Source organism: Rhineura floridana, chromosome 17, assembly GCF_030035675.1.
Source record: "Rhineura floridana isolate rRhiFlo1 chromosome 17, rRhiFlo1.hap2, whole genome shotgun sequence".
In the NCBI taxonomy this organism is placed as follows: domain Eukaryota; kingdom Metazoa; phylum Chordata; class Lepidosauria; order Squamata; family Rhineuridae; genus Rhineura; species Rhineura floridana.
The window spans coordinates 23108310-23134623 of NC_084496.1; the positions used below are offsets into that span (position 1 = coordinate 23108310).

Here is a 26314-nt window from a genome sequence, read left to right on the forward strand (position 1 = left end):
ATGAGGTTAGTGTCTATCAGTGGACACCCTCCTCTTTTAGGGCCTTGTCTAACCCCCATTAGCTTTAAAGCTAGAAGTCGCCCTGACCTCTTACGGCAGAGTTCCATAAATTCATTATGCATCGTGTGAATCGGCTACCAACCAACTTCACTGAGCTAACCCTAAGTTCTAATATTACTCTTTTTCTACCTTCTCCACACCATGCATTTTTATTTTTTTTACAAACACCTTATCAGTTGCATCCTCCCTTCATCAACTCCCTGCCCTCTCTAAGCTGCAACTCCCCACATGTTATACAGCCTATCCTTTGGGAGGGAAACTTCTCCAATGCCCTGGTCATTTTGGTTGCCCTTTTCCCAGCCTTGCAGTATAATGTAAATATTATATAGCAAGAAAAATAAGGATGGATGGATGGGTATGGCTACCCCCTGTACCTATCAGAAAGAGGAAAGGGAGGGGGAGAGAGAGCGCACGTCTGTGTAGCAACAGCGAAGCAAAAGCATTTATGTTTCTTTGCAAAAGAGAATCAACAAATATTACAGAATGTGGACAGCGGTTGCTTGGGTGAGTGGTTTTGACAGGCTGTCGGTAAAGGATTTGGGGGGGGGGGAGAATGCTCAGTCTATCTGAACAAGCCCCAGCACTGATCTTGACGCACATAATCCTAGCTCAGAGTGTCACTATTTCATTATTTTCATTGATCGGTTGCTTTATACCCAAAGTCTTAAAGCAACTTGATAAAAAATAAAATATTTTTATATCAAGTTAAGAATCTACAGCTCTACCAAAAGGATAGATGGCACAGAATTCAGCTGGAATTTTCCTTTTTAATCAGGTTTCTAGCCTTTAAGGCAGACACACACCTGGCTGTCAAGATAGGGTAGTGTGCACCAGATCTCAAGCAACCAAATTCCTTCAGAAAAAGACAGCCCAGAAGTGGTACACTTTTTTTACATCACGATGCATTAATATTGACAGGTGTGTGGTATTGTATATACACATTACTCTGCTGTTTCTAATCATAGCAACTTTCTGCCGTTTGGTTTTGCAACGGTAGCTAGCTTTAAATGTGATTGTCTAGGAATGGGGAATGTACCACAACTCTAGGATTTTGTGAAACAGAGTACAAATTTGCAGAAGTATATTACCAAGAAAAGGAAGGAAAAAAAGGTTACAAAGCAAAGAAAAATCTGTAATATTTGTCTCTTTTGGCACAAGACATTGACAACTAGATATCCAAGCCTTCACAGTTTGCAGAAATCTCACATGGGTTTTATTTGGGACCAAAGAAAAAAAGGAGGGGAAGAGGAAACTAGGGTTTATTTATTTTTACAAAACACAAGCGAACTGCAAAGTTGAAGGCATGGTACCTGCTCAGTCACTGCGAAGGTTCTGGGTTCCCTCTGAAAGAGAGAAGGCATCCCAAGCAGTTAGCCTAAGTAAAAGCTCTGTGTTGATTTGCAGGCAGATTATTTTCAAGTCATTAAATCGATTTTTTGTTGTTTTTTAAAAAAATCACTCGTGTTCTGCTAGAATGGCAGTGGGGAACCTCTGGCCTGCAGGCCTAATAAGACCCGGTAGGGATCCTAATTTAGCCTGCGAGGCTGTTTTTCCCCAGCCGTACTCGCCACCCCACACGTCAAATGACGGCGGGTGTAGGGCAGATAAAGACATGGCTGCAAAGGGACAAGCAGAAGCCTTAAAACGCACTCTTGGAAATTCTTTGGCAAGCAGGGCTGACATGCAGCGCCTTTTAAATTTGGTGTCACATGCGAGCCCCGCTGGAATTGGCTCCTCCTGGGAGCTCCTGAGCGGCGCTGATCCATGCTGAAACAGGACTTGAAGCGAGCGCCAATTGGTGGATTGGTGCTCGCTTCAAGCTCCGTTTGGATCGGCTGTGATCTTCCTGTGCTGTGTGTCTTAAGTTCAAGCAACGCTGCAAAGGAGAACTGGATCACCTGGTCTCTTGGCGACGACCGGTGATTGAGAGGTGGGTGGCCTGCTGGGGAGGGGAGAACTTAGGACCCAGCGTACTGCCGGGAAAGCTTTACCCATCCCGGTGCTAGATGGCAAACTTTTCTTGCTCTGCTGCTGTCTTATTTCGGGAGAAAACAGGCAGCAGAGAAAGGAAAGGCGACTACCAGAGCAGACTGTTGGTCCTTCTGGATCTGGAATGAGGAACCACCTTTAGTCCTCCAGATGTCGCTGAACTACAACTCCCATCAGCCCCAGCAAGCATAGCCAGTGGTTAGGGATGATCGGAGTTGTAGTTCAACAACAACTGGAGGGCCAACGGTTCCCCCACGCCTGAACTAGATCGCTGTTGCCCACTGATTTGCAGCAGGTGCCTTTCACAGCCTTAGTTGGAGGTGCCCGGGATTGAACCTGGGACCTTTCGCATGTAAAGCAGGTGATCTACCGCTGAGCTATGGCCCATCACAGTGACCCCATCCCCTCCTACACCCAGTGCAGAGAGGAGAGCCAGACTGTCGTGGAAATGGTGCCCCAATCCCTAGCCCAGCCTTATGGGCCTGCTCTCGTTTGTTCCACGCTCCTCCTGTGGGCAGGGATACAAGATCTGAAAAACTGTACGCGGGGATTATACTGCCTACACGTCCGCTTTGTTGACTTTTGTACCACAGAGTCTGTCGGGGATGAGGAGCCTCCTTCAAGCTGAGGGCCGCACTCCCTGGTGGGCAACCTCCTGGGGGCTGTGCGTCGGGGTGGGGGGCTACCCCCGTTCTGTGATGCTACCACAAATGTGAAGAGGCTGCCGTGGACAGCACCGACCTGAGTTTGTTCTTCAAGGCAGTCACCTCCCGGCCCATGGTTTCATTGCTCTCCGTGGCCTCATCCAGCTCCCGTTGTAGCTTCCTGCGGCTTGCGTTGATGCGCTGGGATTCCTCTTCTGCCTCCTCCAGCTGCCTCTTCAGCTGTTTGACGCGAGAGCTGCCCTTGTCAGCCTAAAGTAAGGCAAAGAGGCAAGGGCTTGAGTTGGGAGCTCGAGGCTGGCACCGTCAGACGGCCGCCTGGCTGTTCAAGTCTTCCGTCAAGCCAGAGGTGGAAAATCTTTTTCAGACCAAGGGCTGCATTCTTGTCGGCGCAACCCTTCTGGGGCCATTTCTAAACCAGCGACTGCAAAACCATGTGCTAACATTCCATTAACATAATGAAATATATAAAAGAGCCCTCTGCAATATTACAAACGAACTCAAATCAGCTCAGTGAGGGATGGGAGGCTCTTCAGTTTAGGCTCTCTGTGTCTCTGTTTAAATTCAATTCTCCACATTTCTGCAACAATTTGCGGGTGTTTTTTTTTTTTAAGGCCCTCATGAAAATTCTTCAGCATTTTAGTGCGAATTGCTCCTAAAGAGGCAGCTTTGACTAATGTGCACATTTTGGGAAGCAATTGCTCCTAGTACAATGCATTTTTATATATCATTTTCACACATATTTCCCCCATACAGATGCATTTTTGTAAACATGCTTTGGTTGAGAACTACATCACAACATTTAGATGTGTGATTTTGAAGGATGGCTGTGTTGCAGTTATGTTGTTTCGGAAACTGAGAGATTCTTCTTTACATGTGAACTGAATCAGATTTCTCTCCCATTCCTAAACTCAATCTTAATTCTCTGGATTCCTTTGTACGCTCCTTGGGGCTCGGATTAAGCCCTACATCCATTGCCTTTCACCTTAGCTCGTCCTCGCAACAGCCTTGGCTGGCCCACCCCACCGGACAACTTGCCTGATCTTTGTACTGTTCCGCCTGCTTCCTTTCGTCCTCAACCTGCAGCAGCACCTCCTTGAGCTTTTTGTCCTTCTGGCGCAGAGTCTTTGCTGCTACTTGCTTTTCTCTGTGGAATGATGGAATTGAATAAAATGTTTAAAGGCACTAGTCCACATGAAACAACGTGGTAGCTGGGAAACTCCAAATGTGGAAGGAAGTCAGACAGTTGCCGCCAAGAGGTATTTTCAGCAGTACTCAATGGCAGCAAATACAAGTTTTATTTTAAAATTTATCGGGCTTCAATTAGGGATGAGTAAATTCCCTCAGTTCGACCCTGTTATTGTTCTGACACTTTGGTATCCCTTCCGTTCCACTTTGTGTGATTCCGACTCACGGCGACCCTATGAATAGGGTTTTCATGATAAGCGGTATTCGGAGGTGGTTGACCACTGCCTTCCTCACATGCTAAAAAATCATTTAAAAATTACAGCAGTGAAACAAACACTGAGATAGTTAAGAAACTGCAATATGGAGAAGAGGAGGCAAACAGAAAGATGGGATTTTGCCCAGCAGTGAGAGAAGACCCACCCCCTAAGCTGACTGAGGCAGGGCAAGTTCTGGAGAGACAAAAGACTCCTCCCCCTGGAAGAGGAGCTGTCAATCTTTCAAGACCATGCCCGATTGGTCCAGATGGAGGAATCATCCTCAAGAGCAAACGTGCTCCAGCTCATTCAGGCAAAAGGGAAATGCACAAAGACAAAAAAATTAAAGAGTATTTTTAAAAACTATTTTGGATGTCTCTAAAATTGTTTAAAAATATTTTCCAGAAGTACAAATGGTTGTTTCTGTTTGCTGAAAGTATGTTGTTTATATTTTCACAAAACGGAAGAATACAGCTTATGCCCTGGTTGAAGCAGAACCACAAAATCTGAGACAGAATCATCATCCGCTTGGAAATTTCTCCTTATACAACAGGAATCTGTAGGCCTTCAGACACTGCTGGACTACAATTCCCATCATCTCTGACCACTGACCATGCTGGCAGGGGCTGATGGGTACTGGAGTCCAGCAGCACCTGGAGGGCCAGAGGTTCCCCATCCTTGCTGCACAATCGCTAGGCAAGGCTTGTGTAGAAATCAAAATTCTGCAACCAAGAAACTTGGATTCTGTGACAGATGGCGAGATCCATTATTTTTGAGCATGTGTTTCGGATTGTGGAATTTTGATGGGGCACAGAATCCCATCACTCCTTTTGTCTCAAAGGCGTATGGTCCACAAAATTGCCAGTACCTGGATTCCTGTTCCAGCTGTTCTTCCAGCTGCCCAATTTTGGCTTCCAAGGCTGTGATTGTGGTCTTGAACTTGGACTTGACAGCACCTTCCATTTCCTGCAGTTTTGACTTCAACTCCTTGTTCTGCCTCTCCAGCTGCTGCCGGGCGCTTTCGTTCTTCTGGGCCGTGGCACGTTCCGATGCCAGCTCATTGTTCAACTGCTCAGACTGAAATCAATAGATAGGAAAACGGTGTTTAGGAACACAGGCAGGGAGAGCAATTCAGATTATGGACGGCCAAATCTGTCCATTTTGGTTTCTAATTTCTCCAGCTCTTGAGTTCAGTCGCCTCATTTCCACATCAGTTTGCAAACTTTTGTTTTTCCAAGAGTCCACCTGAAAATTTGTAAACATTTTTGTTTGCATTCCTCTTAATGTACACATTTTTGTAAGCACTGAGAAAAATGCTTGCAGAAATGTTTGTCAGGAGAAATGCACCCAAAAATACTTACAAGTTTTCAGATGGACTCTTCTCGTACATATTATAAAATAGTATATCATAAATCCCAGTTCATGTGTGCTTGGGATTTGAAATAGTTTTTTTATATATATGTAATTGTTTTAACTTTTTAATGTATGCAATGGTTTTTACTGTTTTTTATATTTGCAAATGTTCTAAGTGTTCTTGCTTATGCAATTGTTCTATATATGCTTTTGTAGTATTATGAAATTGCTTCACAGGAAGCAATTCATAAACAGTATAAATATCTATATATTGTATTAAATGCATTTTTGTACATTATTTTCATGAATGCATACATTTTCATGCACACTTTCCCCTAATATATGCATGTATTTTGTATGCAGTTTTTGGTTGGAGAACTGCGTCGCAAAACTTGGAGAAGTGCAGATTTTGAAGGATGGCTGCGTTTTAGTTGGGAAATGCAAACTGCTGAATAAAATTCTCCAAAAGGCAGCTAAAGTGGATGGCATCCAAAACAATGGAAGGGGGCAGGGAAGGCCCCAAGATGCCGGTGAAGAAGAATTGCTTATTGAAGGATTCCAAATGGATTTATTAAAAAGAGGAATAGAGCCCAACGCGTTTCGGCCACATCGGGATTGGCCTTCGTCAGGGGAGAATATAAAGTGTGTCTCTGGAATCGTATTGTAGGCAAAATATACAATTAGTACAAATAGTCTTTATGCTGTCCCATATGGTTAATCTTACATTGCATAGAATTGGCATAAAGACTATTTGGAATCCTTCAATAAGCAATTCTTCTTCACCGGCATCTTGGGGCCTTTCCCCCCTCCTCCCTTCCATTGAATAAAATTCTCCCCCATCCTTTATTTGAATGAGCCATGACTTAACAAGTGGGGTTTTTTCATCATCATCATCATTATATTATTATTATTATTTTGCAACACCTTTTTTTTGCAGAAAGCACAACATACTTGCTGGACAGCCTTCCGGAAGCGATCACTCATCGCCTCCATGTTGCTCTGCTCCTCCTCCATCTCTTCCTCCAGTTGGGAGATCCTTGCTTCCAGGCGTCGCTTCTCATCTTGGAGGCTCGTCCTAGGATCATATGGTTGGAAAGGACGCAACGGGTCATCTACTTAATTTTCATTTATTTAACATTTTATCACCAGCTTTTCTTCTCTCCCCCACCCCCCATTAAAGCAGGACTCAAAAAAGTGTGTAACCCCTTCACCCAAGACAAGATATTCTACACCTATATCGCTCCTGCCTCTAGCCTTCGTCACATCCACACCATACTTTCAAAGCACGTTGCTTTCCCCCAAAGAATCCTGGGAACTGTAGTTTACCCCTCACAGAGCTACAATTTTCAGCACCTGTAACAAATTACAGTTCCCAGGATTGTCTGGTGGAAGCCATGTGCTTTAAATGTATTTTGTGGATGTGTTCTTCAAGTCTTGTAACTCACAGCTAATCACCGACGGGGAAACCATTTACACATCACTTTTCCAACTCTGCCTCTTAATTTTATTACGGTTTTACACTATTTGCCCTTGATTTTGAATGCCCTTCCCTCTACCATAAGTAGCATAACCATCCATAGCTTCAGACATCTCATAACGACTTATTTTATCCAGGCTTTCCACCATCCATAGCTTCGGACATCTCATAGCGACTTACTTTTTTGTCCAGGCTTTCCACCATCCGTAGCTTCAGACATCTCATAACGACTTACTTTTTTGTCCAGGCTTTCCACCATCCATAGCTTCGGACATCTCATAGCGACTTACTTTTTCGTCCAGGCTTTCCACCATCCATAGCTTTGGACATCTCATAGCGAATTACTTTTTTGTCCAGGCTTTCCACCATCCATAGCTTCAGACATCTCATAGCGACTTACCTTTTTCGTCCAGGCTTTCCACCATCCATAGCTTCGGACATCTCATAGCGACTTACTTTTTTGTCCAGGCTTTCCACCATCCATAGCTTCAGACATCTCATAGCGACTTACTTTTTCGTCCAGGCTTTCCACCATCCATAGCTTCAGACATCTCATAGCGACTTGCTTTTTTGTCCAGGCTTTCCCTGACTTATAAGACTGGACCCTATTTTTGTCTGTATGAATTTCCTGAATTTCTGTTTTCATTTTTATGCTATGCTTTTATCCTACTGTTTTGCTAGTCTTACATCGCAGTTTTGTTTTAATGATATTGGCTACTGATGTTATGGCGTACACTCGCTTAGATGTTTTCGAATATTAAAGACGTTTATAAATGTGTATAATAATAAGTTTGCTCTCCCAAATGCTATGAGACAATCTTAAAGCATCTTCTGCACTGCTTCTTCCAAAGAAAAACAGCAACAGCATGCAGAATGGGACGGCAGTAGCTGGGGCATGTGGCTCCAAATCCCAGTCGGAAATCCTTACCTCCCAGAAGCGGAACTTGCCAGCTCTTCAGCCAGGTCGTCCTTCTCCTGCTCAGCTTGCTTTCGTGCCCGATCTGCAGCTGCCAAATCCTGCCAAAGAAGCCAAAATAGAGCCTCTCAGTCAACAAAGGAAAAAGAACTGCACTGGGATCAGGGGTGGGCAGAAGCAGTTTGGGATCTAGTGACAGATTTCTGGGAGATTTCCAGTAGATGAGAAGAGCTTCCAGCTCCCAAATGTCTAACAACAGCAACAGCTAAAAAGCCCGACCTAGGTTGCTGGTTTTGTGTGAAAGGATTTGTGAGCTTGGTTATAGTACTGATCACAAATTCCCTAACTGAGCACATGCACCCTATTCCTTAGAGCAGATGGGAGGACCCTTGATCCTCCAGATGTTGTTGGACCAAAACTCACCTCAGCCCCAACAAGCGTGGCCAACAACCAGGGATGGTGGGAGTTGTCATTCAGCCACATTTGGAGGGCCAAAAGTGTGGGCCTATCCAGACTGGTATTTTTCCCATGGGTGCATTTTGCAACATGCCGTTGATGCAGTTATAGTGCACTAGTGATGGATTTACAACGGACCGTGCACAAAGCATTCCGCTTTATTCATTGTTTTGACATCTTCCCCAGTGTTATCACATTACTGATGTCTGGAGGGGCACTCTTATAGCACAACAAAGGCAAGACAAAGAACACACACATCCAGAACATTTGCAGTGTGAAAAGATACAGGATTTCAGCAGGAAGCTACAGGTCATGCCCTGATTGGAAACAACGCCTTTCGTGTTTCAGCTGGCATTTTAAGGTAATGTTTGTTTTGTTTTATGTACACTGCTTAAGCAAATGCGTAAGCAGTGTATAACATGTTTTAAATAAATAAATAATTGTCTGCCCTGAAACCTTTGCGCATGTAAACAGTATTGAAAGTGGGATCACATATAACCACCCAGAAATCATCATTAAGGCACACATCACAAGGATGTGTGGAGGGGGCCCAGAGTATTTTGCACCTGGATCTGACTGGTAGGTCACAGGGTTCTGGTAAAAAAAACTAGATCCCACATGCCTAAACTGCCCAGCTCAGCTCCACAGGGATGTTCAAAGTCATGAACTTAATTTTCCCTGCATTTTCCTCATCACTCATATTTTCTTGACACATGGTCAACGCCAGCCGGATGCACGAAACAGTTCCATGTTTTGAGGTATAACCTTAACCCTAAAATGGGCCAGTCACTGCCTCTCAGCCTCATGAAAACCCTATTCATAGGGTCGCCATAAGTCGGAATCGACTTGAAGGCAGTACATTTTCATTTTTAACCCTCAGCAGATACTAGGAATGGGGTAGAATATTCGCTAAATCGGATTTATTACTGAATTTTGACATACTATGACAATCTGCATTGTTTTCAAACCAGCACTGATTTTTTGCGGCAGGTCATGGCTGTTATCGGCACAGTTAAAAAAAAAAATCTCCCAATTTTACCTTATTGTCTTCGTAATCAGATTTCCTCTAAGCTGATGCATTCTCAACTCAGTGGAACAAGTGCCTACAGCACAAGCATTTTCATTGGCAATTATGTTATTTTTTTCCGCTGGAAAAAAAACCCTGCAAATGGCAATTGCGCAAGCAATCGGGAACAAAAAATGGCAGATCGGTATTGAAAGCCTGACTGTTGGAATTCAAATGGATAGGAACCAGCTACTGAACCCCATCCCTAGCAGATATCTGACATGCCAACCCTTGATGGATGCCCAGGGCCAAGGTACCTCTTGAAGTTGCATCAGCTCAGCCTCCAGATTCTTGGCCTTCTTCTCGTTTTCTCGGGCCGTGGCGAAGACTTCCTCTCGGGAAGCCCGGGCATCGTCCAATTCACGCTGAAAGTCCTTCATCTGAGCCTACATGAGAAGAGACACTGATTTACGTTTGAATCTCATCTGCATTTGGATCCAAATCTCTCTTTTACTCATAACTGCCACCGACCCAATGGGATGTTTTGAGGATTGAAGAAGTGAGTCTGAAGCTTTGGGAAAGGTGACAGGAAGAGGAGAGAGGACGTGATAGTGGTGTATGAAATGAGGCTTGGGGCGGAGATGGGATGGGATGAGCTTCAGCTATGGGGTGGTATACAAAAGTAATAAATAATAATAATAATAATAATAATAATAATAATAATAATAATAATAATAATGGGTGGATCTGACATTTTAGTTTCTCACTTTTGCCATTTGGAAGTTCAGTTCTCCACATTTCCATAGCAATTTTTGTAAAAAGAAATCAGCATTTTAGTGTGAATTTCTACTAATAGTTTGTATGCAATTTTCTCTAATTACAAAACTTTGCAAAGGAATTTTCCCTAATACTATGTTATTTTCACTAATAACATATGCAATTATGTGCACACTTTACCCTGGTATACGCATCCTTGTACATATTTCTGCGCTGGAAAATGGCAAAATGTGGAGGAGAATCCTTGGGCAAAACACCCTCCGTGGGTCTCCCTGCCTCAAAAAGTCACCCACCTCACTCCGGCAGGTTGGTTTGAACCCTGTTGGTGTGGGCCCCTGTCAGATGCCCGACTATGCCATCCACCAGCACCAGCCCTGAGCAAAAGCAAGCAGGTTTCCCTGACCTGGAGCTTCCGCAGTTGCTTGATGGCTTCTTCCCGGGACTTGTTGGCAGAGTCCAGCTGGCCTTCCAGATCCTTGATGTCCACCTCCAATTTTTTTTTGGCCGCGGCAGCCAGGCCTCGCTGCTTGCGCTCATCCTCCAGTTCCACTTCCAGCTCGTGGAGCTGATGAGGAGAAGGAAATCAATTGAGAACGGTTCAGACATGCACAAAGACATCAAAGCGACTCACAGCTGAACATGTGAAAGGCTCTCCCTGTTTCCTCAAATGGTAAAAAGGACAGAGATGGAACAGCCTTTGACAAGGACATATTGTTGGGATGCAATATCTGTTTTTACAAATATACTATAAAATTGGGTACGTGTGTGGCAGAGAGTATTAGGCTGCCACCCTAAAACAGCATCAGTTTTCTCCAAGAGTTTTTGGAGCCTTTCAAGCCTCCTTTTTGCCATCCAGCAAAGTCAGTTTATTCATTCAAAGCAGGCATAGGAAAACTTTGGCCCTCCAGGTGTTGCTGAACTACCACTCCCATCCCTCCTGGCCATTGGCCATGCTTGCAAGGCCTGATGGGAATTGTAGTTCAGCAAAATCTGGAGGCCCAAAGGTTTGCCATGCCCGATTCAAAACATTTATATCCTGCGCTTTAGCTAGAAAAAGTTCACAGAGTGGCCTGCAAATCAAGAGAAAATAACACAGTCCCTGCCCTCAGGCTTACAAACAAAAGAGAAATGACAGAAAAGTCGAGTAAAGAAAAATAAGCACATATTAAATAGCTCTTCTAATGCCTCGGCACAATCATAAACCAGAATGGAGACCATAGTCAAGAAATCAGAAGGAAGCTAGGACTGGGGAGGGCAGCTGTGAGAGAACTAGACAAGGTCCTCAAATGCAAAGATGTATCACCAAACACCAAAGTCAGGATCATTCAGACCATGGTATTCCCAATCTCTATGTATGGATGTGAAAGCTGGACAGTGAAAAAAGTGGATAAAAATCAACTCATTTGAAATGTGGTGCTGGAGGAGAGCTTTGCAGATACCATGGACCGTGAAAAAGACAAAGGATTGGGTGTTAGAACAAATTAAACCAGAACTATCACTAGAAGCTAAAATGATGAAACTGAGGTTAATGCTGGGAAAAACAGAAGGGAGTAGAAAATGAGGAAGGCCAAACAAGAGATGGATTCCATAAAGGAAGCCACAGATCTGAACTTACAAGATCTGAACAGGGTGGTCCATGACAAATGCTCTTGGAGGTCGCTGATTCGTAGGGTCGCCATAAGTCGTAAACGACTTGAAGGCACATAACAATGCTGAGCACGGATGGAAACAGGCTACTCACAGTTCAAAAAACAGTTAAAGGGAGCTGCAAAATTCCATACACCTTTGCTAGCTAAATCCATACAGCAAAACTGTCATTTCCCCCCTCCTTCCATATTGGGTGTGTGTGCAATAGCTAGTAGCCATCATTGCTCAAATAACGTCAGCAAATAACTGATTGGAGGCAACACATTTAGGTGTTAGCTAACCAAAAGCCTAGGCTCTGCCAGCCTTCTTAATTTGGTGCCCTCCGAACGTTTTGGACTACGCCTCATGAACTCCAGCCAGCACAATTGGGCTGATGGGAGTTGTACTCCAAAATGTTTGGGGAAGGCTGCTCAAGACCACCCCTGGCCTCGAGGCGAAAGCTCTCATTCCGCACATCTATGAGACCATCTTTGACGCGAAAGGAAAGCTCCGAACGGGGAGATTCGTACCTGCTTCTGAAGCTGCCTCCTCTTCTCTTCGTTCTGCTCGTCTCTGGCCTGCAAGTCTCTTTCAAACTGGCCTTTCAGGGCCTGCATGTTCACCTCCAGCCTCAGCTTGGCGTCTTCCGTCGCCTGGAGCTCATCCTCCAGCTCCTCCAGCTGCGTCTTCATCTCTTCCACCTGCTGCTCCAAAGCCCGCTTGGATTTCTCCAGGTCGTGGACCTGTAGGACATCGGAGGCACAAGGCGGGCGAGGTGATGAGAGGATGGTGGAGTTTACAAGGCCTTTTTGTTACTAGAAGAATGAGACTGTGAATAACATCATGGGTGGGGTGGTTCTAGTAGCTAAGCTGATGTTGAAATTGTGTTACTTCTTTTCTACCTTTGCTATATTGACTCATTGTGTAATAGGATTGTTATAATGCGTTATTTTTATAGTGTTGGTATGGTTTTTGTGCTGCTGTTATATCTGCCATTTGTTATTTTCTCTATTGTATTATTTCGCTTGAAATTGTTTTTGCAATTTGACTTGCTGAAGGCTATTTCATATGCAGTGTGTTTCCGTTTTCCTTTCTGTACGTTGCTTTGAGTCCTATTTTTGGAAAAAAGCAACTAATAAATGCTATTCATCATCATCATCATCATCATAAAACAGAGAAGGCAGCACCCCAGAAACAGAAATTCGTTCAAGATTCAGAGGAAACGCTGCAGGTCAATCAATGGAAGAGGCCTGCTTCTAGAAGCCACCATCTTGACCACTGGCCAGCCCCCCCGATTCCATCGGTGGCTCCTCCTGCCCCCTTCCCCAAGGCAGACAGAACCTAGAACACCAACTATGTCCACTGCTAAGACTCCACCATAGAGACCAATGCCCCCTCTCCACTATCTATAGCAGTGGTTCTCAAACTTTTTTGGTTCACGCCGCACTGTACAGTAGGGCCCCGCTTTACGGCGTTCCGTTTTCCAGCGTTCCGTTGATGTGGCGGCTTTCAATTAGGGGAAATTCCCCATTTTAAAGCTGCTTTTGCGGCATTTTCGCGCAACGCAACCCATTACAGTCAATGGGTTCCGCTTTATGGCGATTTCCACTTTACGGCGGGGGCCTGGTCCCTAACCGGCCATATAAGCGGGGCCCTACTGTAAAACATATAAAAATTTTCTGGCACACTTCGTGTACAAAATTAAAAATATATTAATATATTTTAAACTATGAATAAAAATAAACTATAGAAAACTATTACTTACCCTATGCAAATGGGTTTCTTCTCATTTTTAAAATATACTTTCATAATATTTGAGGCACACCTAGCCACCTCTTAGGGCGCACCAGTGTGCCTGGGCGCACCGTTTGAGAATCACTGGTCTACAGGTACGGCCCCAGGGAAGGACTGTAGCGCAGAGCAGGGAGGGACCACGGCTCAGTGACAGAGCATTTGCTTTAAGTGCAGAAGCGGCTCCAGTCCCTGGATCTGCGGGCAGGGATGGGAGAGAGCCCTGTTCGAAATCCTGGACAGCCGCTGCCAGTCAGTGTAAACAATACTGAGCTAGATGGACCAAGGGGCTGACTCCGTATAAGGCAGCATCCTACAGCTGCTATGAAGGTTTGCATGCAGAAGGTCCACAAGTCAATCCCCCTCAGTCTCCAGGCAGGGGCCACAGTCACACCAGACATTTACTCCACTTTTATTCCACAGCCATGGCTTCTCCCAAAGAATCCTGGGAAGTGTAGTTTGTGAAAGGTGCTAGGAGACCCCTATTCTCCTCACGGATCTACAAGTGGTTTAACAGTCATTTCCTCTTCCCAGAAAACTCTGACGACTGTAGCTCTGTGAGGGGAACAGGAATTTTCTAACAGCTTCCAGCACCCTTCATAAATTACGCTTCCCGGGATTCTTTGGGGGAACACATGACTGTTTCAAGTGGAATAATAGTGGGATAAATGTCTGGTGTGGATGTGGCCAGGGCTAAGAAATACCCCTGGGTGGACCAACGGTGCTTCCTTTGTCTTCGGGGAAGGGCTGCAGCTCAATGGCGGCACATCCGCTTTGTGTACAGAAGGTCCCCAGCAGTCTCCATTTTGGGCCTTGCCTGAAATCCAGAAGAACAACTGCAAGGCAAGGTAGACCAGCCTCCCCCAGATAACTTTGAACTGCAGCTCCCATGGGCTGGCTAGGGCGGATGGGAGCTCTAGTCCAAACATCTGGAGGGCCCGAGACTGAGGAAAGGCGGTGGAGATAGCATGGGGCAAGATGAACCTCTGGTCTGACGCAGCATAAGGCAGCTGCCAAGTCCCTATATACGGTTCCCCATTTTCATTTTGCAGAGGCAGCTTGCTTGGGATCAATAGTGGGAAGGGGCTATTGCCCTCATCCCCTGCTTGCAGGCTTCCCCGCGGCATCGGATTGGCCACCGTGGGAAACTGAAGACTAGATCTGATAGGCCTTTGGCCTGATCTAGGAGAGCTTTTTTTAAAAAATGTTCATAATTATAAGCTGCTTTTGGGAGCTGATCTTATTTATTTTTATTTATTATTTAATTTGTATCCCGCCCTTCCTCCCAGCAGGAGCCCAGAGCAGCAGACAAAGCGCTAAAAACACTTTAAGACATCATAAAAACAGATCTTTAAAATACATTAAAACAAAGCAGCATTAAAAACATTTAAAAAACCTTTTTAAAAGGGTTAAAAACATTATTAAAAAACATATTAAGCAATTCTAACACAGACACAGACTGGGATAGGTCTCAACCTAAAAGGCTTGTTGAAAGGGTTAAAACAAAACAAAAGGATATATATTTATAAATAAAACCTGGAAATGTATTTGCAGGACTCACTGAAAATCAATAACCAACTGATAATTTTATGTTTTTTAAGAAGATATGATTGCCATTATGCAGCGTCAGACAGATCAGGATATCTTCTGGCGGAACTCACGTTCTTGCCGACGTCATCTTTGGAGCTCACAAGATCTTCCATCTCTGCTTTCAACAATTTGTTGGTTCGCTCAAGTTCCTCTTTGGCTTCCAGGGCTTCCTCCAGAGCACGGGCGAGCGACAGAGCCTTTGTCTCCTTCTCTCTGGCTTCAGCCTCCGCACGGTCTCTTTCTTCGGCGTATTTGGAAGAGATGTTCTTCTCTTCTGCTAGCATCTGCCAAGGAATAAGACGCGGAGGTTCAGTCTCAACACAGAGGCTAGCATTTGGGCGGCTGGCCCATTAGGGCAAGTAGAGCATTGCCCCACTATCCACAGTCTGCCCTCCCGCCTGCGTTCTTTCAAACAATCCAGGGGGTGGGATTGCCAGTCAGTTTCCTTCTACGTGGTCTCAGTGTTGCCCTTACAGAACTCAGCAAGGAGGAGGATGGGGAGAAAACTAAGTTTTGGCTCTGTTGGGAGTAAAGCACCAGCGCTTTTAACAAGTAACCTGAACCAGAGGCAGGGGCAAGAGAGATAGACAGAAAGGCAATCTGCTCTTCCCTCACTGATTCCTTCTTTAGTAACTACCTGTTGATGTTAGATTGTTTTTCTTAGGCTTTACTTCCTTCCTCCTCCTCCTTAGACAGAGTTAGGGCTAGGGCTAACCTCATAACTCCATAATGGCCACATGTATATCTGTACTCAGAATGGCTTTGTTTCCCAGGAGTAATAAACCTTTAACGTTTCTTTATTCTTTCAACCACCAGTCTTAGCCGATATTCATTTCTGCACTCCGCTGCCATATATTCCAAACTCCAACTGGCTCCACCTGTCAATTGCTCTAGCTCCACCTAATCTTGGTCTCCCTGCCTTCCGTCCTACCAGTCGCAATGCGCAACAGCCACCACTGCTTTGAATGGCCACCATGCAGAGCCAGCCCTACCATAAGACAGAGTGAGGAGGGCTGCCTCAGGCGGCAGATGCTGGAGGAGGGAGAGAAGAGAGTGGCCGTGACATGCTGAAGGGCAGAGCGCCTGCTTTGCACCCAGGAGATCCCTGGCATCTCCAGTTAGAAGGATCACATAGCAGGTGATGGGAAAGGCCTCTTTCTGCCTGAGCCCATGCAGAGCGGCTGCCAGTCAGAGCAGACAATAAAGAGCTTAATGGGCAAATGCTGGCATGGTATAAAATCAGCTTCCTGTGTTCCTAAAAACAAATCGCTCTAAAGCAGAAAAGACGCTTTATAGAGGTGCTGCTGCAGACATCAGCTTAGAAGTTGCATTCCCCCTTCTGTCTGATGAAAGCGGGGTGACTCTTTTAAGATGATGCCATCCATCTGCAGTTTTTCTAAGTACTTGCACCAATATCTGTATCTATATGAAAACCTGCTACGTGTTTTTTTTAAAAAAGTTCTTAAAAACAGAATAATCAAACCAGTTAATTGAGCTTTGAAGCCTTAACACATACAGATTAAAAATAAATAAAAAGGGAAACAATTAAGCACTTTGAAACCCTGTCTGTTTCCATACCATACATTGAAAGCACATCCAATGCATATTTACATCACATGACTTCCCCCATAATCCTTGGAACTGTGGTTTCCCCCTCACAGGGCTACAAATTCCCAGGATTCTTTGGGGGAAGTCATGTGCTTTAAATGCGCATCGGATGCGCTTCGAATTTATGGTGTGGATCTCCCTCTGGACTCACTCTGAATATGGACGGATGTTGGATGTGTTTCATTTTGAAGGGACATATCCCCCTCTCCCCAAAAAACCCCCAAATTACCCTCACCACCCTTCTGGAGAGGCTTGGCATCTTCTCAGTCTGTGGTGTAGGGCATAGAAGGGGATTTTCTGCTGCGGTCTCCAGATGCACTGGCTGCTCTCCATTCCAGTTGCATCGACTTAACAGAGCCACAACACAATCCTGTGCATGTTTCACTGGGTTCAGCGGGGCTTACCGAACGCGCGCACAGGACAACAGAGAAACAGAGCATGCAGAGAGCTCAATTCTTGCCTGGTCGAACTTCTTCTGCTTCTTCTCCAAGCTGGACACCAGCTGGCGTTGGTTGTCCAAGTCGACCACCAGGTCATCCAGCTCCTGCTGAAGCCTGTTCTTGGTTTTTTCCAGTTTGTCGTATGAAGCAGCTTTTTCCTCAAACTGCTGCGTGAGGCCTTCGATTTCCTTCTGGAGCTTCTTCTTCCCTTCCTCCATGCTTTCAATGGTGCCGATGTACTCCTGAAGCTTCCTTTTGGAGTCTGAGAGCTGCAGTTTGGATGCAGAAATAATGTAAGCCTTTGGGACACCCGAGTCCCACCCAACGCACGCAAGCACTGGGCACCGAAGCATGCAGAGATGGGTCCATGCCATATTAAACCCTCCTGCTGGGCCTTTGGGGTTTCCACAGGGATGGGGAAGCTATGGCCCTCCAGGTGTTGTTGGACTACAGTTCCCATCATCCCTGACCATTGGTCATGCTGGCCCAGGCTTCCATTATCCCAGACATCAAGGATGATGGGTGCTGTAGTCCAGCATCATCTGGAGAGGGCCACAGCTTCCCCATCCTTAGTTTGAGCATGTGTTTTTAAATTGCTTTTTAAAATGTGTTTTTTAAATTTGTATATTTGTTTTCAATGTTTTTAATTGTTGTAAACTGCCCAGAGAGCTTTGGCTATGGGGCGGTATATAAATGCAACAACAACAACAAGAATATCATCATCACAGGAGTGGGGAGCCTCTTTCACCCCAAGGGCTGCGTTCCCTTATGAGCAACCTTCCAGGGGCTGCATGCCAGTGGTGGGCGGAGCAACAAATGTAAATGTATGGATGTCACACAGAGGAGAGCCGGGATCTCTTCTCGATCGTCCCAGAGTGCAGGACATGGAATAACGGGCTCAAGTTACAGGAAGCCAGATTTCAGTCGAACATCAGGAAAAACTTCCTAGCTGTTAGAGAGGTACAACAATGGAACCAAAATGACCTAAGGAGGAGGTGGGCTCTCCAACACTGGAGGCATTCAAGAGGCAGCTGGACAGTCAACTGTCAGGTATGCTTTAACTTGGATTCCTGCATTGAGCAGCAGGTTGGACTTGATGACCTTATAGGCCTCCTTTTTACCCTTTGTACAGTAGTCCAGTTTCTACACATGCTCACACACCCCTCTCCATCTAGGCAAGTGAGAGGCATTCCCAGAACCCAAGGACACATTCCAGCCTGGCTGAAACACTTCAGGGGTGTGTAAAGCAGGGCTAGTGAAGCTCATAGCCTGGGGAGAGGGGAGTGGCTAGGGAGGTGGTACTCTGGGGGGAGTCCTGGAGGCCAGATAAGAGAGTTTTGGAGGGCCGCATTTGACACCCAGGCGTGAGGTTCCTCCCTTCTGGTTTTTCACACCAAAGCCTAGCAAGATGATCCCCAATTATGGCTTCCCTCTTTCATGGGGAAAATCCTAGCGCAGGGCCAAACTACCTTGGAGTGGCATATTTTTCATCCCAGACTTCACAGAGGATGTCAGGATGCGGAGAAATCCCAGCTCCCACACCCATGCCTCATTTTGCGGTCCAGTGAATGACATGTAGATGGACCTAACAGCCCTGGGTTCAAATCCCAACTTTCTCTTGGGTTCACTAGGCAGTGGGTTGCGAACTCTCAGTCTCCCCAACCTGGAAAATGGGAATTAAGAAAAACCAAACTACTTTGCAGGGGGTGAGTGCAAGATGTAAGGGGATTTGTTTGTTTTTTAAACACCCAAAGTGGATATGTCCAGTCACAATGATCCATAGCGGCAATGATCCGAACCTGCACGTTCAGTGTCGAAATGTGCCTCTCCAGATTCTGTTTCGCCTCCACCTCTTCCTCCAGCTGGTCCTGGAGGCCGTTCTTCTCATCCTCCATCTGCCGAAGCTTTGTGGACAAGTTGAGCTTCTGGCGGGTTTCCTCCTGGAGCAGCTCCTGCGGGCAGCAAGAAGGCAGAAGCACTCGTTGGAGAGTCTTCCCCAATGGCCTCTTCGAAACCCGGGCTGTAGCCCACGGCGGCACCTACCTGAGTGTCCTGCAGCTGAGATCCCAGAGTGGCAACATCCTTGGTCAGCTTGATGGTCTTGCTCTCTGCTTCGTTCAGGAACCCCGTCACGTTTTCAACCTCTGCCTGAAAGGGGGAGGAAAAGCAACACAAACAACCTTTGGATTAGATCAGAAGTCCCCAAACTTTTCTTCCCCGTGGACCACTTGGAAACTGCTGAGGGTCTCTTGGCAGGCCACTTAATGATTTTTTCTTCCTGTTGTAGCAATTGTAACACGCTGTGCCACACACTGTGTGATTTTTATTTGTATTTTATTGCTTCTGTTATTCATATTAGAGGTATGAATTCTATAGATGGTCCCAGGCTATAGTCTGAAGGCACATGAGGCTAAGCAGGGTCAGGTCTGGTCAGTGCCTGGATGGGAGACCGCCTGGGAACCATATGTAAGCCGCCGTGGGTTTCTATGATGAAAAAAAGGTGGGGTATAAATGTGATAAATAAATAATAGATACAGTATATAAGAAATAAGAGAAGCAATAACAATTACAAATCAATACCAGAGCTTGGAAAAGTTACTTTTTTTGAACTACAACTCCCATCAGCCCCAGCCAGCATGGCCACTGGATTGGGCTGATGGGAGTTGTAGTTCAAAAAAGTAACTTTTCCAAGCTCTGATCAATACAAACATTTAACATGACAGCTGTGTCTGTTGCTCTGTCTTTCGGGATCCCAATCCTCTCCCCTCTTTTCAAGTCACTTCCTCTTGCTCTATCTTGAGACTGGCAGCACTAAGGCTGCAGTCCAATACATGTCTACTCAGAAGCAAGCTCCATTGGGTTCAATGGGACTTACTCCCAGGTAGGTGTGCATTGGATCGCAGCCTAAATGCCTAACATCTGTAAGTTGCCTTCCTGTAAATATATAACCAAGGTAGCTAGCTATATCAGCAGATGAACAGATAAATGATAAAGTGACAATTAAAAACAATTTTGTTAAACTCTTTATTACTTATTAAATGTATATCCCACCCTTCCTTCCAAAGGAGCCCAGGGCGGCAAACAAAAAGCAATAAAACATCTTGAAAACAAAAGCTCAAGATCAAAATGCCAAATTACTACAGCCAGAAAGATACACAAACATTAAAACACACCCCATAAAACCAAAAGCAACATCGCAAAATGCACAGAAGAAAATACACAGCCCGATTAAAATACTTAAAAGCAGCAGGGAACAAGTACGTTTTCAAAGCCTGCTTAAGAGATCTGCACAGATGGCCTCTGCCAAATCTCAATTGAGAGTCAGTGTGGTGTACTGGTTAGACTGGGACCTGGAAGACCAGAGTTCAAATCCCCACTCAGCCACGAAGCTCACTGGGTGACCTTGGGCAAGTTCCTGTCTCTCAGCATAACCTACCTCACAGGGTAGTTGTGAGGATAAAATCGGAAGGGAGACATCCATGTTTGTACACCACCTTGAGCTCCTTAGAGAAAAGGTGGAATATAAATGTAATAATGAAATAAATAAATAAAAATTGGAATATCATGTAAGAACAGCTGCTGAGAGACCTACCTTAAATGTAGGATCCAGATATTTTATTTTTATGTAACAAAATCTATACACCGCTTATGAGAACAAAAGAGCTCTAAGCAGTTTACACTAGAAGACCTGTTGAATTAAGCAGTCTGTGCTGGAAGCTGAAAAGCAAGTGCTGATGGTGCCAGGCAGACATCTCTCTGAAGGCTATTCTAGACTGTGGGTGCCACCACCAAATAAGCTCTCTCTCTCTCTCTCTCTCTCTGCAAGGAGGAAGAATTTAATTAACACTGCAGGGGAACCTTGCTAAAGGGGACTCATTTGTGAGTAGAACATATGGAAGGATCTTTGCCACGGGAAAGGGCACTGCTGGATAATATCGCACTGTCTCAACTGCCGTTCAAAACCTCAGCTCTACCTCCCTCTGGCTGCGGGAAAGCAATGGTTCAGGAGCGCTACAGAACGCTCACGTGGAATCAGCCCACCAGCGGATGACAGTTACGGTACAGGCTCTCCATTGCCAGGCAGGATCTTTTCATTAAATAAAAAAAAAAAACTGCCGAAACAAAAACGCTCCCTCCTTTCTCACCTGCAGCTTGTGGACTTTTTCATTCAGCTCCATCCGGACGCGCTCCCCATCGGCGAACTTGGACTGCAGCTCCTGCAACTGTCCTTCCAGCTTCTTCTTCTTGTATTCCACCTCCTGCTTGGCCTGGTTGAGCGACCGGACCTCGCTGCTCAGGTCGGCGTTGTCCTTCTCCAGAGTCTGCTTGGTCTTGTCCAGGTTGGCTTTGGCCTGAAACCACAAAGAACATCCGGCGTTTCTGCACGTAAGAAGAAAGCCTTCCAGAGCAGGCCAAAGTCCCATCACGGCCCAGCACTCTGTTCTCATGGGGGCCAACCAGATAACCCCAAAAGCAGAACCTGAGCGGGACAGCACTCTCCCCACTGTTGTGAGTCCCAGCAGCTGTTCCTCAGAGGCACACTGACTCCGACTGGGAAGGTAGGACAATGGCTAGTAGCCACTGACACCTTATCCTCCATGAATTTGCCTAACCCTCTTTTAAACGCATCCACGTTAGTGGCCATCGCTGCCCCTTGCGGCAGTGAATTCCACAAATTAACTCTGCGCCGCACGATGAAGTGCTTCCTTTTGTGCCAAGCCATGGCATTCTCTGCGGCAGCCCCTAAGCTGAGTACCGTTCCCACAGAGGTGCACCTGACACCTTCATTATGCCGCTCCCGTTGTATGTTGAAGGCGCCCCTTGACATTGGCCTTTGACCTGAGATGTATGTTTTTGGGAGTCACCCTATTCTTGGGACTGGAGTTTGTTTTAGACTGTTTTAATATTGTGTTGTAAATTGTTGTAACCCACCCTGGGACCTTATGGCAAGGAGCAAGAAACACACTGAAATAATAATAATCCAGAGTTAGCCCTACTCAGAGTAGTCCCATTAAAATTAATGGACACGACTAACATTGGTGCATTCATTTCAATGGGTTTGCTCTGAGTAGGACTTAGCTGGATGCAACCTGCTACTACAATATCATCATCAGGCCTTGGGGAGCCCCTGCAAATCAGTACAGACAGTGCTAAGCTAGATGGACCAATAGGCTGACTCGATATAAGGCAGCTACCTGTGGTTCTCGCCCTAGACTCCTCCTTCTATACTTGAACAGCTGCAGGAGGTCCATAGCTCAGTGGTAAAGCATTTGCGTGCAGAAGGCCCCAGGTTCAATTTCTAGGTAGGGCTGGGAGAGACTCCCTGTCTGAAATGCTGAAGAGTCGCTTCCGGTCAGTGTAGACAATACTGAGCTACATGCAGGGCCGGTGCTATCACTAGGCCAACTAGGCAGCCGCCTAGGGCGCAGACCCCAGAGGGGCACAGTACTGACCTTTGAGGGGCACAGTTTTATACAGATTAGTTTTTTTAACCCTTGTAAAAATGCAAATGACAATTAATATTTTTTTATTTTAAGATAAATACCACAGCAGTGCTATGGAATATAATTAATTATAAAGTCTTATGAAAAATTTCTATATTCTGTTTTTTATTTATCCTTTTTATACTCGAGTGAGTAACAGCGTGTTTGTGCAATTTTAGGAATACCGACCATTTAGAAAACTATCAGACCTGGAGAGAACTTGCATTGCGCTTATCTAAAGGAAAAACAATTGATGATATTATCCAGCAGAAAATTAGGCAAGAAGAACAATATTGGCGACAAGTCTTGGAACACTTGATTGCTTTGGTCATAGTTCTTGGGATACAAAACTTGGCATTCCTTGGTACAACTGAAAAGTTGTACAGTGCTAGCAATGGAATTTTTTTGAAGTTTGTAGAATATCTAGCCCTTTTTGATCCTATCATGAATGAACATTTGTGCAGAGTTAAAGATCAAGAAACAATGATTCACTACCTAGGAAAAGATATCCAAAATGAGCTTATACAGCTTCTAGCAGGTGCTATAAAGCAGAAAATTTTAGCACATGCAAACTCAGCCAAATACTACTCAATTATTCTGGACTGCACACCTGATGTTAGTCATATTGAACAAATGACAATGATTGTACGCTATGTTGATGTAATCAAACCATCAGTTAATGAAATGTCTGAGCCTGAGGTTATCATAAGAGAACATTTCTTGGGATTTGTTCCACTAAAGGAGACTACAGTACGACCCCACTCATACGGCAGGTTCCGTTCCGGACCTCTGCCGTAAAGCGAAATCCGCTGTAAAGCGGAACGCATTGACTAACATTGTCTAAAATGGCTCCCGACACCCAAAAAATGCCGTAAAAGTGGAACAAGTGCTGTAGGAGCGGGGCCTTTCTGCAATTGACAACCGCTGTTTCGGTGGAACGCTGCAAAGCAGAGCCCCGCAAAGCAGGACCCTACTGTACAGGTGCCTTTATGACAGAAACTCTTCTTGGACAGCTTGAGCAAATGGGATTACCAATTGAGAATCTGCGTGGCCAAGGTTATGATAATGGGAGTAACATGAAAGGCAAAGAAAATGGCGTACAAAAGAGAGTCCTGGACATAAACCCACGTGCCTTTTTTGTCCCCTGCAATGCACACTCTTTAAACTTGGTAGTCAATGATGCCTCTAAGTGTTGTCTGGAAGCAACTAGTTTCTTCAGTTTGATTCAACAGATCTATAATTATTTCTCTGCATCAACTCAGCGTTGGCAAATTCTAACTAGCCATGTATCAGACTTAGGCATAACTGCTAAGCCATTGAGCGAAACAAGATGGGACAGTTGGATCGATGCTTTGACACCACTGAGATATCATCTTGGTAGTATATATGGTGCTTTAATAGAGATCTTTGATGACACAAGCCTAAAAGGTTTATCTGGAAATACTTCCCGAATTGAAGCTAAGGCCCTTGCTGGTGCAATTTGTAAGTTCAAGTTTGTGGTATCCCTTGTTACATGGTACAACATTTGAAGTCAATCTTACAAGCAAGCTACTACAAAATAAGGAAGCTGATTTAAATTCAGCTACAAGCCAATTACAAGTGACCAAGAATTACCTTGTGGGCTGCAGGTGTGATGAGCGTTTTCAACAAGTTTTGATAGATGCTACTGAAATTGCAAAGGAGCTAGAACTACTACCAAACTTTGAGACAGAACAGGTTAGAAAAAGGAGAAAGAATCGGCAGTTTGAGTATGAGGCCCAAAAAGAGGCACCGCAAGATCCAAAGCAGAAATTTAAAGTAGGTTTCTACTATGCTGTCTTAGACATGGCCATACAATCTGTTGAAGAGAGATTCCTACAACAATATAATTCCCTATTTGGCTTCCTGTATGATATATACAGTATCAACAAAAAATCTACTGAAGATGTACTTAAGGCCTGCAAGGATTTGGAAAAATCATTGATGCACAATGGAAACAAAGATATTGATGCTGAAGATCTGTGCTGTGAACTTACAGCAATAGCTCGAAGATTTCCAAAGTCTATGCCACCAAAAGGAGTACTTCTCTTCATACTACAACTAAAACTCCTGGATAGTGTGCCTAATGTTTCTGTTGCTCTAAGGATCCTTCTCACACTTCCAGTGTCAGTGGCAAGTGGTGAACGCAGTTTCTCAAAGCTCAAACTTATAAAAACTTACATACGCTCAACAATGCAAAAGAGACTAGTTGGCTTGCCAACTATATCAATTGAACATGCCCAAGCATCAGCACTTGACCTGAAGGAATTGGTGACAAAATTTGGAAAGGAAAAGGCACGCAAAGTGATATTTTGATGTGCCTGAAATTGAAACTTTTAAGAGACTTACATTTTAACATCACAATTCACAAGATTATTCAAAATGATTTGTGTGCTAAAACATTTTCTCTTGTATTTGAGAAAGATAATCAAAGATGGTTGTATTACTTATTCTTGCAATTTAAAATAAATTTAGCAGTTTCAAGTTTTGTGCTTTTCATTTTTTCTACAAGACACCTGTTTTTGAAAATTGAAGTTAGCCATTTTTTTTGGGGGGGGGGGTGCAGGTAGTTAGCCTTGCCTAGGGTGCAAAATAGCCTGGCACCAGCACTGGCTACATGGACCCAACGGGCCTGATTCGGTATAAGGCAGATTCCTGTGTTCCTGTGTTTATCCTGAATCTCCCAACGTTCATTGGATGGCCCTGAGTTCTGGTATGAGTTCTAGCATTTCACCAGTTCTGACCCTGAAAGGCCAGAGCGCGGCCTGTATCTATTTGCTCGTTTGCGTCCCGATTACCCGTTTGAATTGCTCCAGCTGTTCCGTTAGCTCTTCGACGGTCTGCGTGTGTTTCTGCCTCATCTCCTGGACCTGAGCTTCGTGTGTCCGGGTCTCCTCTTCCAGCGCTCTCTTCAAGACGGTCACCTCCTGCTCCCGCTTTGCTCTGAAACCACGGCAGCACAAGCAACAATTAAACGGGGGGTGCATTCGCATTCTGCCTCCACCATCCCCAGTTGCATCTCTGGGACGCATCTTGCTCTGTGGGTGCCTCCAGACTGTCAGTATGTTGCAGGAGCCATTCAGGCTTTTCAGACTGCTCTGTTCCATCTGGAATGGTTTCATTCATTCATTCAAAAAATTTATATACCACTTAACCATTTGCATTTCTATGTGGTTTCTATCCCCCTGTGTTTATCTGTTTTTATAATTGTATACTGTTGTAACCTGCCCTGGTACGTTATGGTGAAAGGCATGTATGAAATCTCAAAAAATAAATACAGGCCCATTTGACTAGATACAAACGAACGAATCTAATCCATCATCCCTGATCACTGGCCATGTTGGCTGGGGCTGATAGCAGTTGAAGCAACAACCTCTGGAAAGCCACAGGTTTCGTATCCCTGACATAAAAGTGAATGAATGAATGCATGCATGAATACATGAATGAATGAATGCATGAATTAATGAATAGCGGTGAATTGTGCTACTCTCTGGATATGGCCTTTGATGAACATTCCCCATAATTTTTTTTTCTCCTTCAGGAGGAACACAATGACCCACCATTTTTGCTCTGATCAATGTTTCCCCCATAATCTCTTGCAGATCGCAACAGACCAAACC

General features: G+C 44.9%; 1 protein-coding gene across 3 annotated transcripts in view; it reads right to left on the minus strand.

Annotated features, from left to right (window-relative positions):
- The window catches only part of LOC133371807 (myosin-11), a 115814-nt gene that overhangs the window by 1351 nt on the left and 88149 nt on the right, over positions 1–26314 (minus strand). For 2 of the 3 annotated variants that reach the window (XM_061599639.1, XM_061599640.1), the window contains 14 exons: positions 25493–25637; positions 21339–21545; positions 19237–19341; positions 18993–19145; positions 17214–17462; positions 15217–15429; positions 12295–12507; positions 10542–10703; positions 9679–9807; positions 7912–8000; positions 6458–6581; positions 5022–5230; positions 3750–3858; positions 2791–2963 (listed from right to left, as the gene is read on the minus strand). In XM_061599639.1, coding sequence (XP_061455623.1) covers positions 2791–2963; positions 3750–3858; positions 5022–5230; positions 6458–6581; positions 7912–8000; positions 9679–9807; positions 10542–10703; positions 12295–12507; positions 15217–15429; positions 17214–17462; positions 18993–19145; positions 19237–19341; positions 21339–21545; positions 25493–25637 — 2280 coding nt within the window. Of the gene's footprint in view, positions 1–1370; positions 1404–2790; positions 2964–3749; positions 3859–5021; positions 5231–6457; positions 6582–7911; positions 8001–9678; positions 9808–10541; positions 10704–12294; positions 12508–15216; positions 15430–17213; positions 17463–18992; positions 19146–19236; positions 19342–21338; positions 21546–25492; positions 25638–26314 lie in introns of all 3 variants that reach the window. The other variant, XM_061599641.1, reaches the window with a different exon arrangement.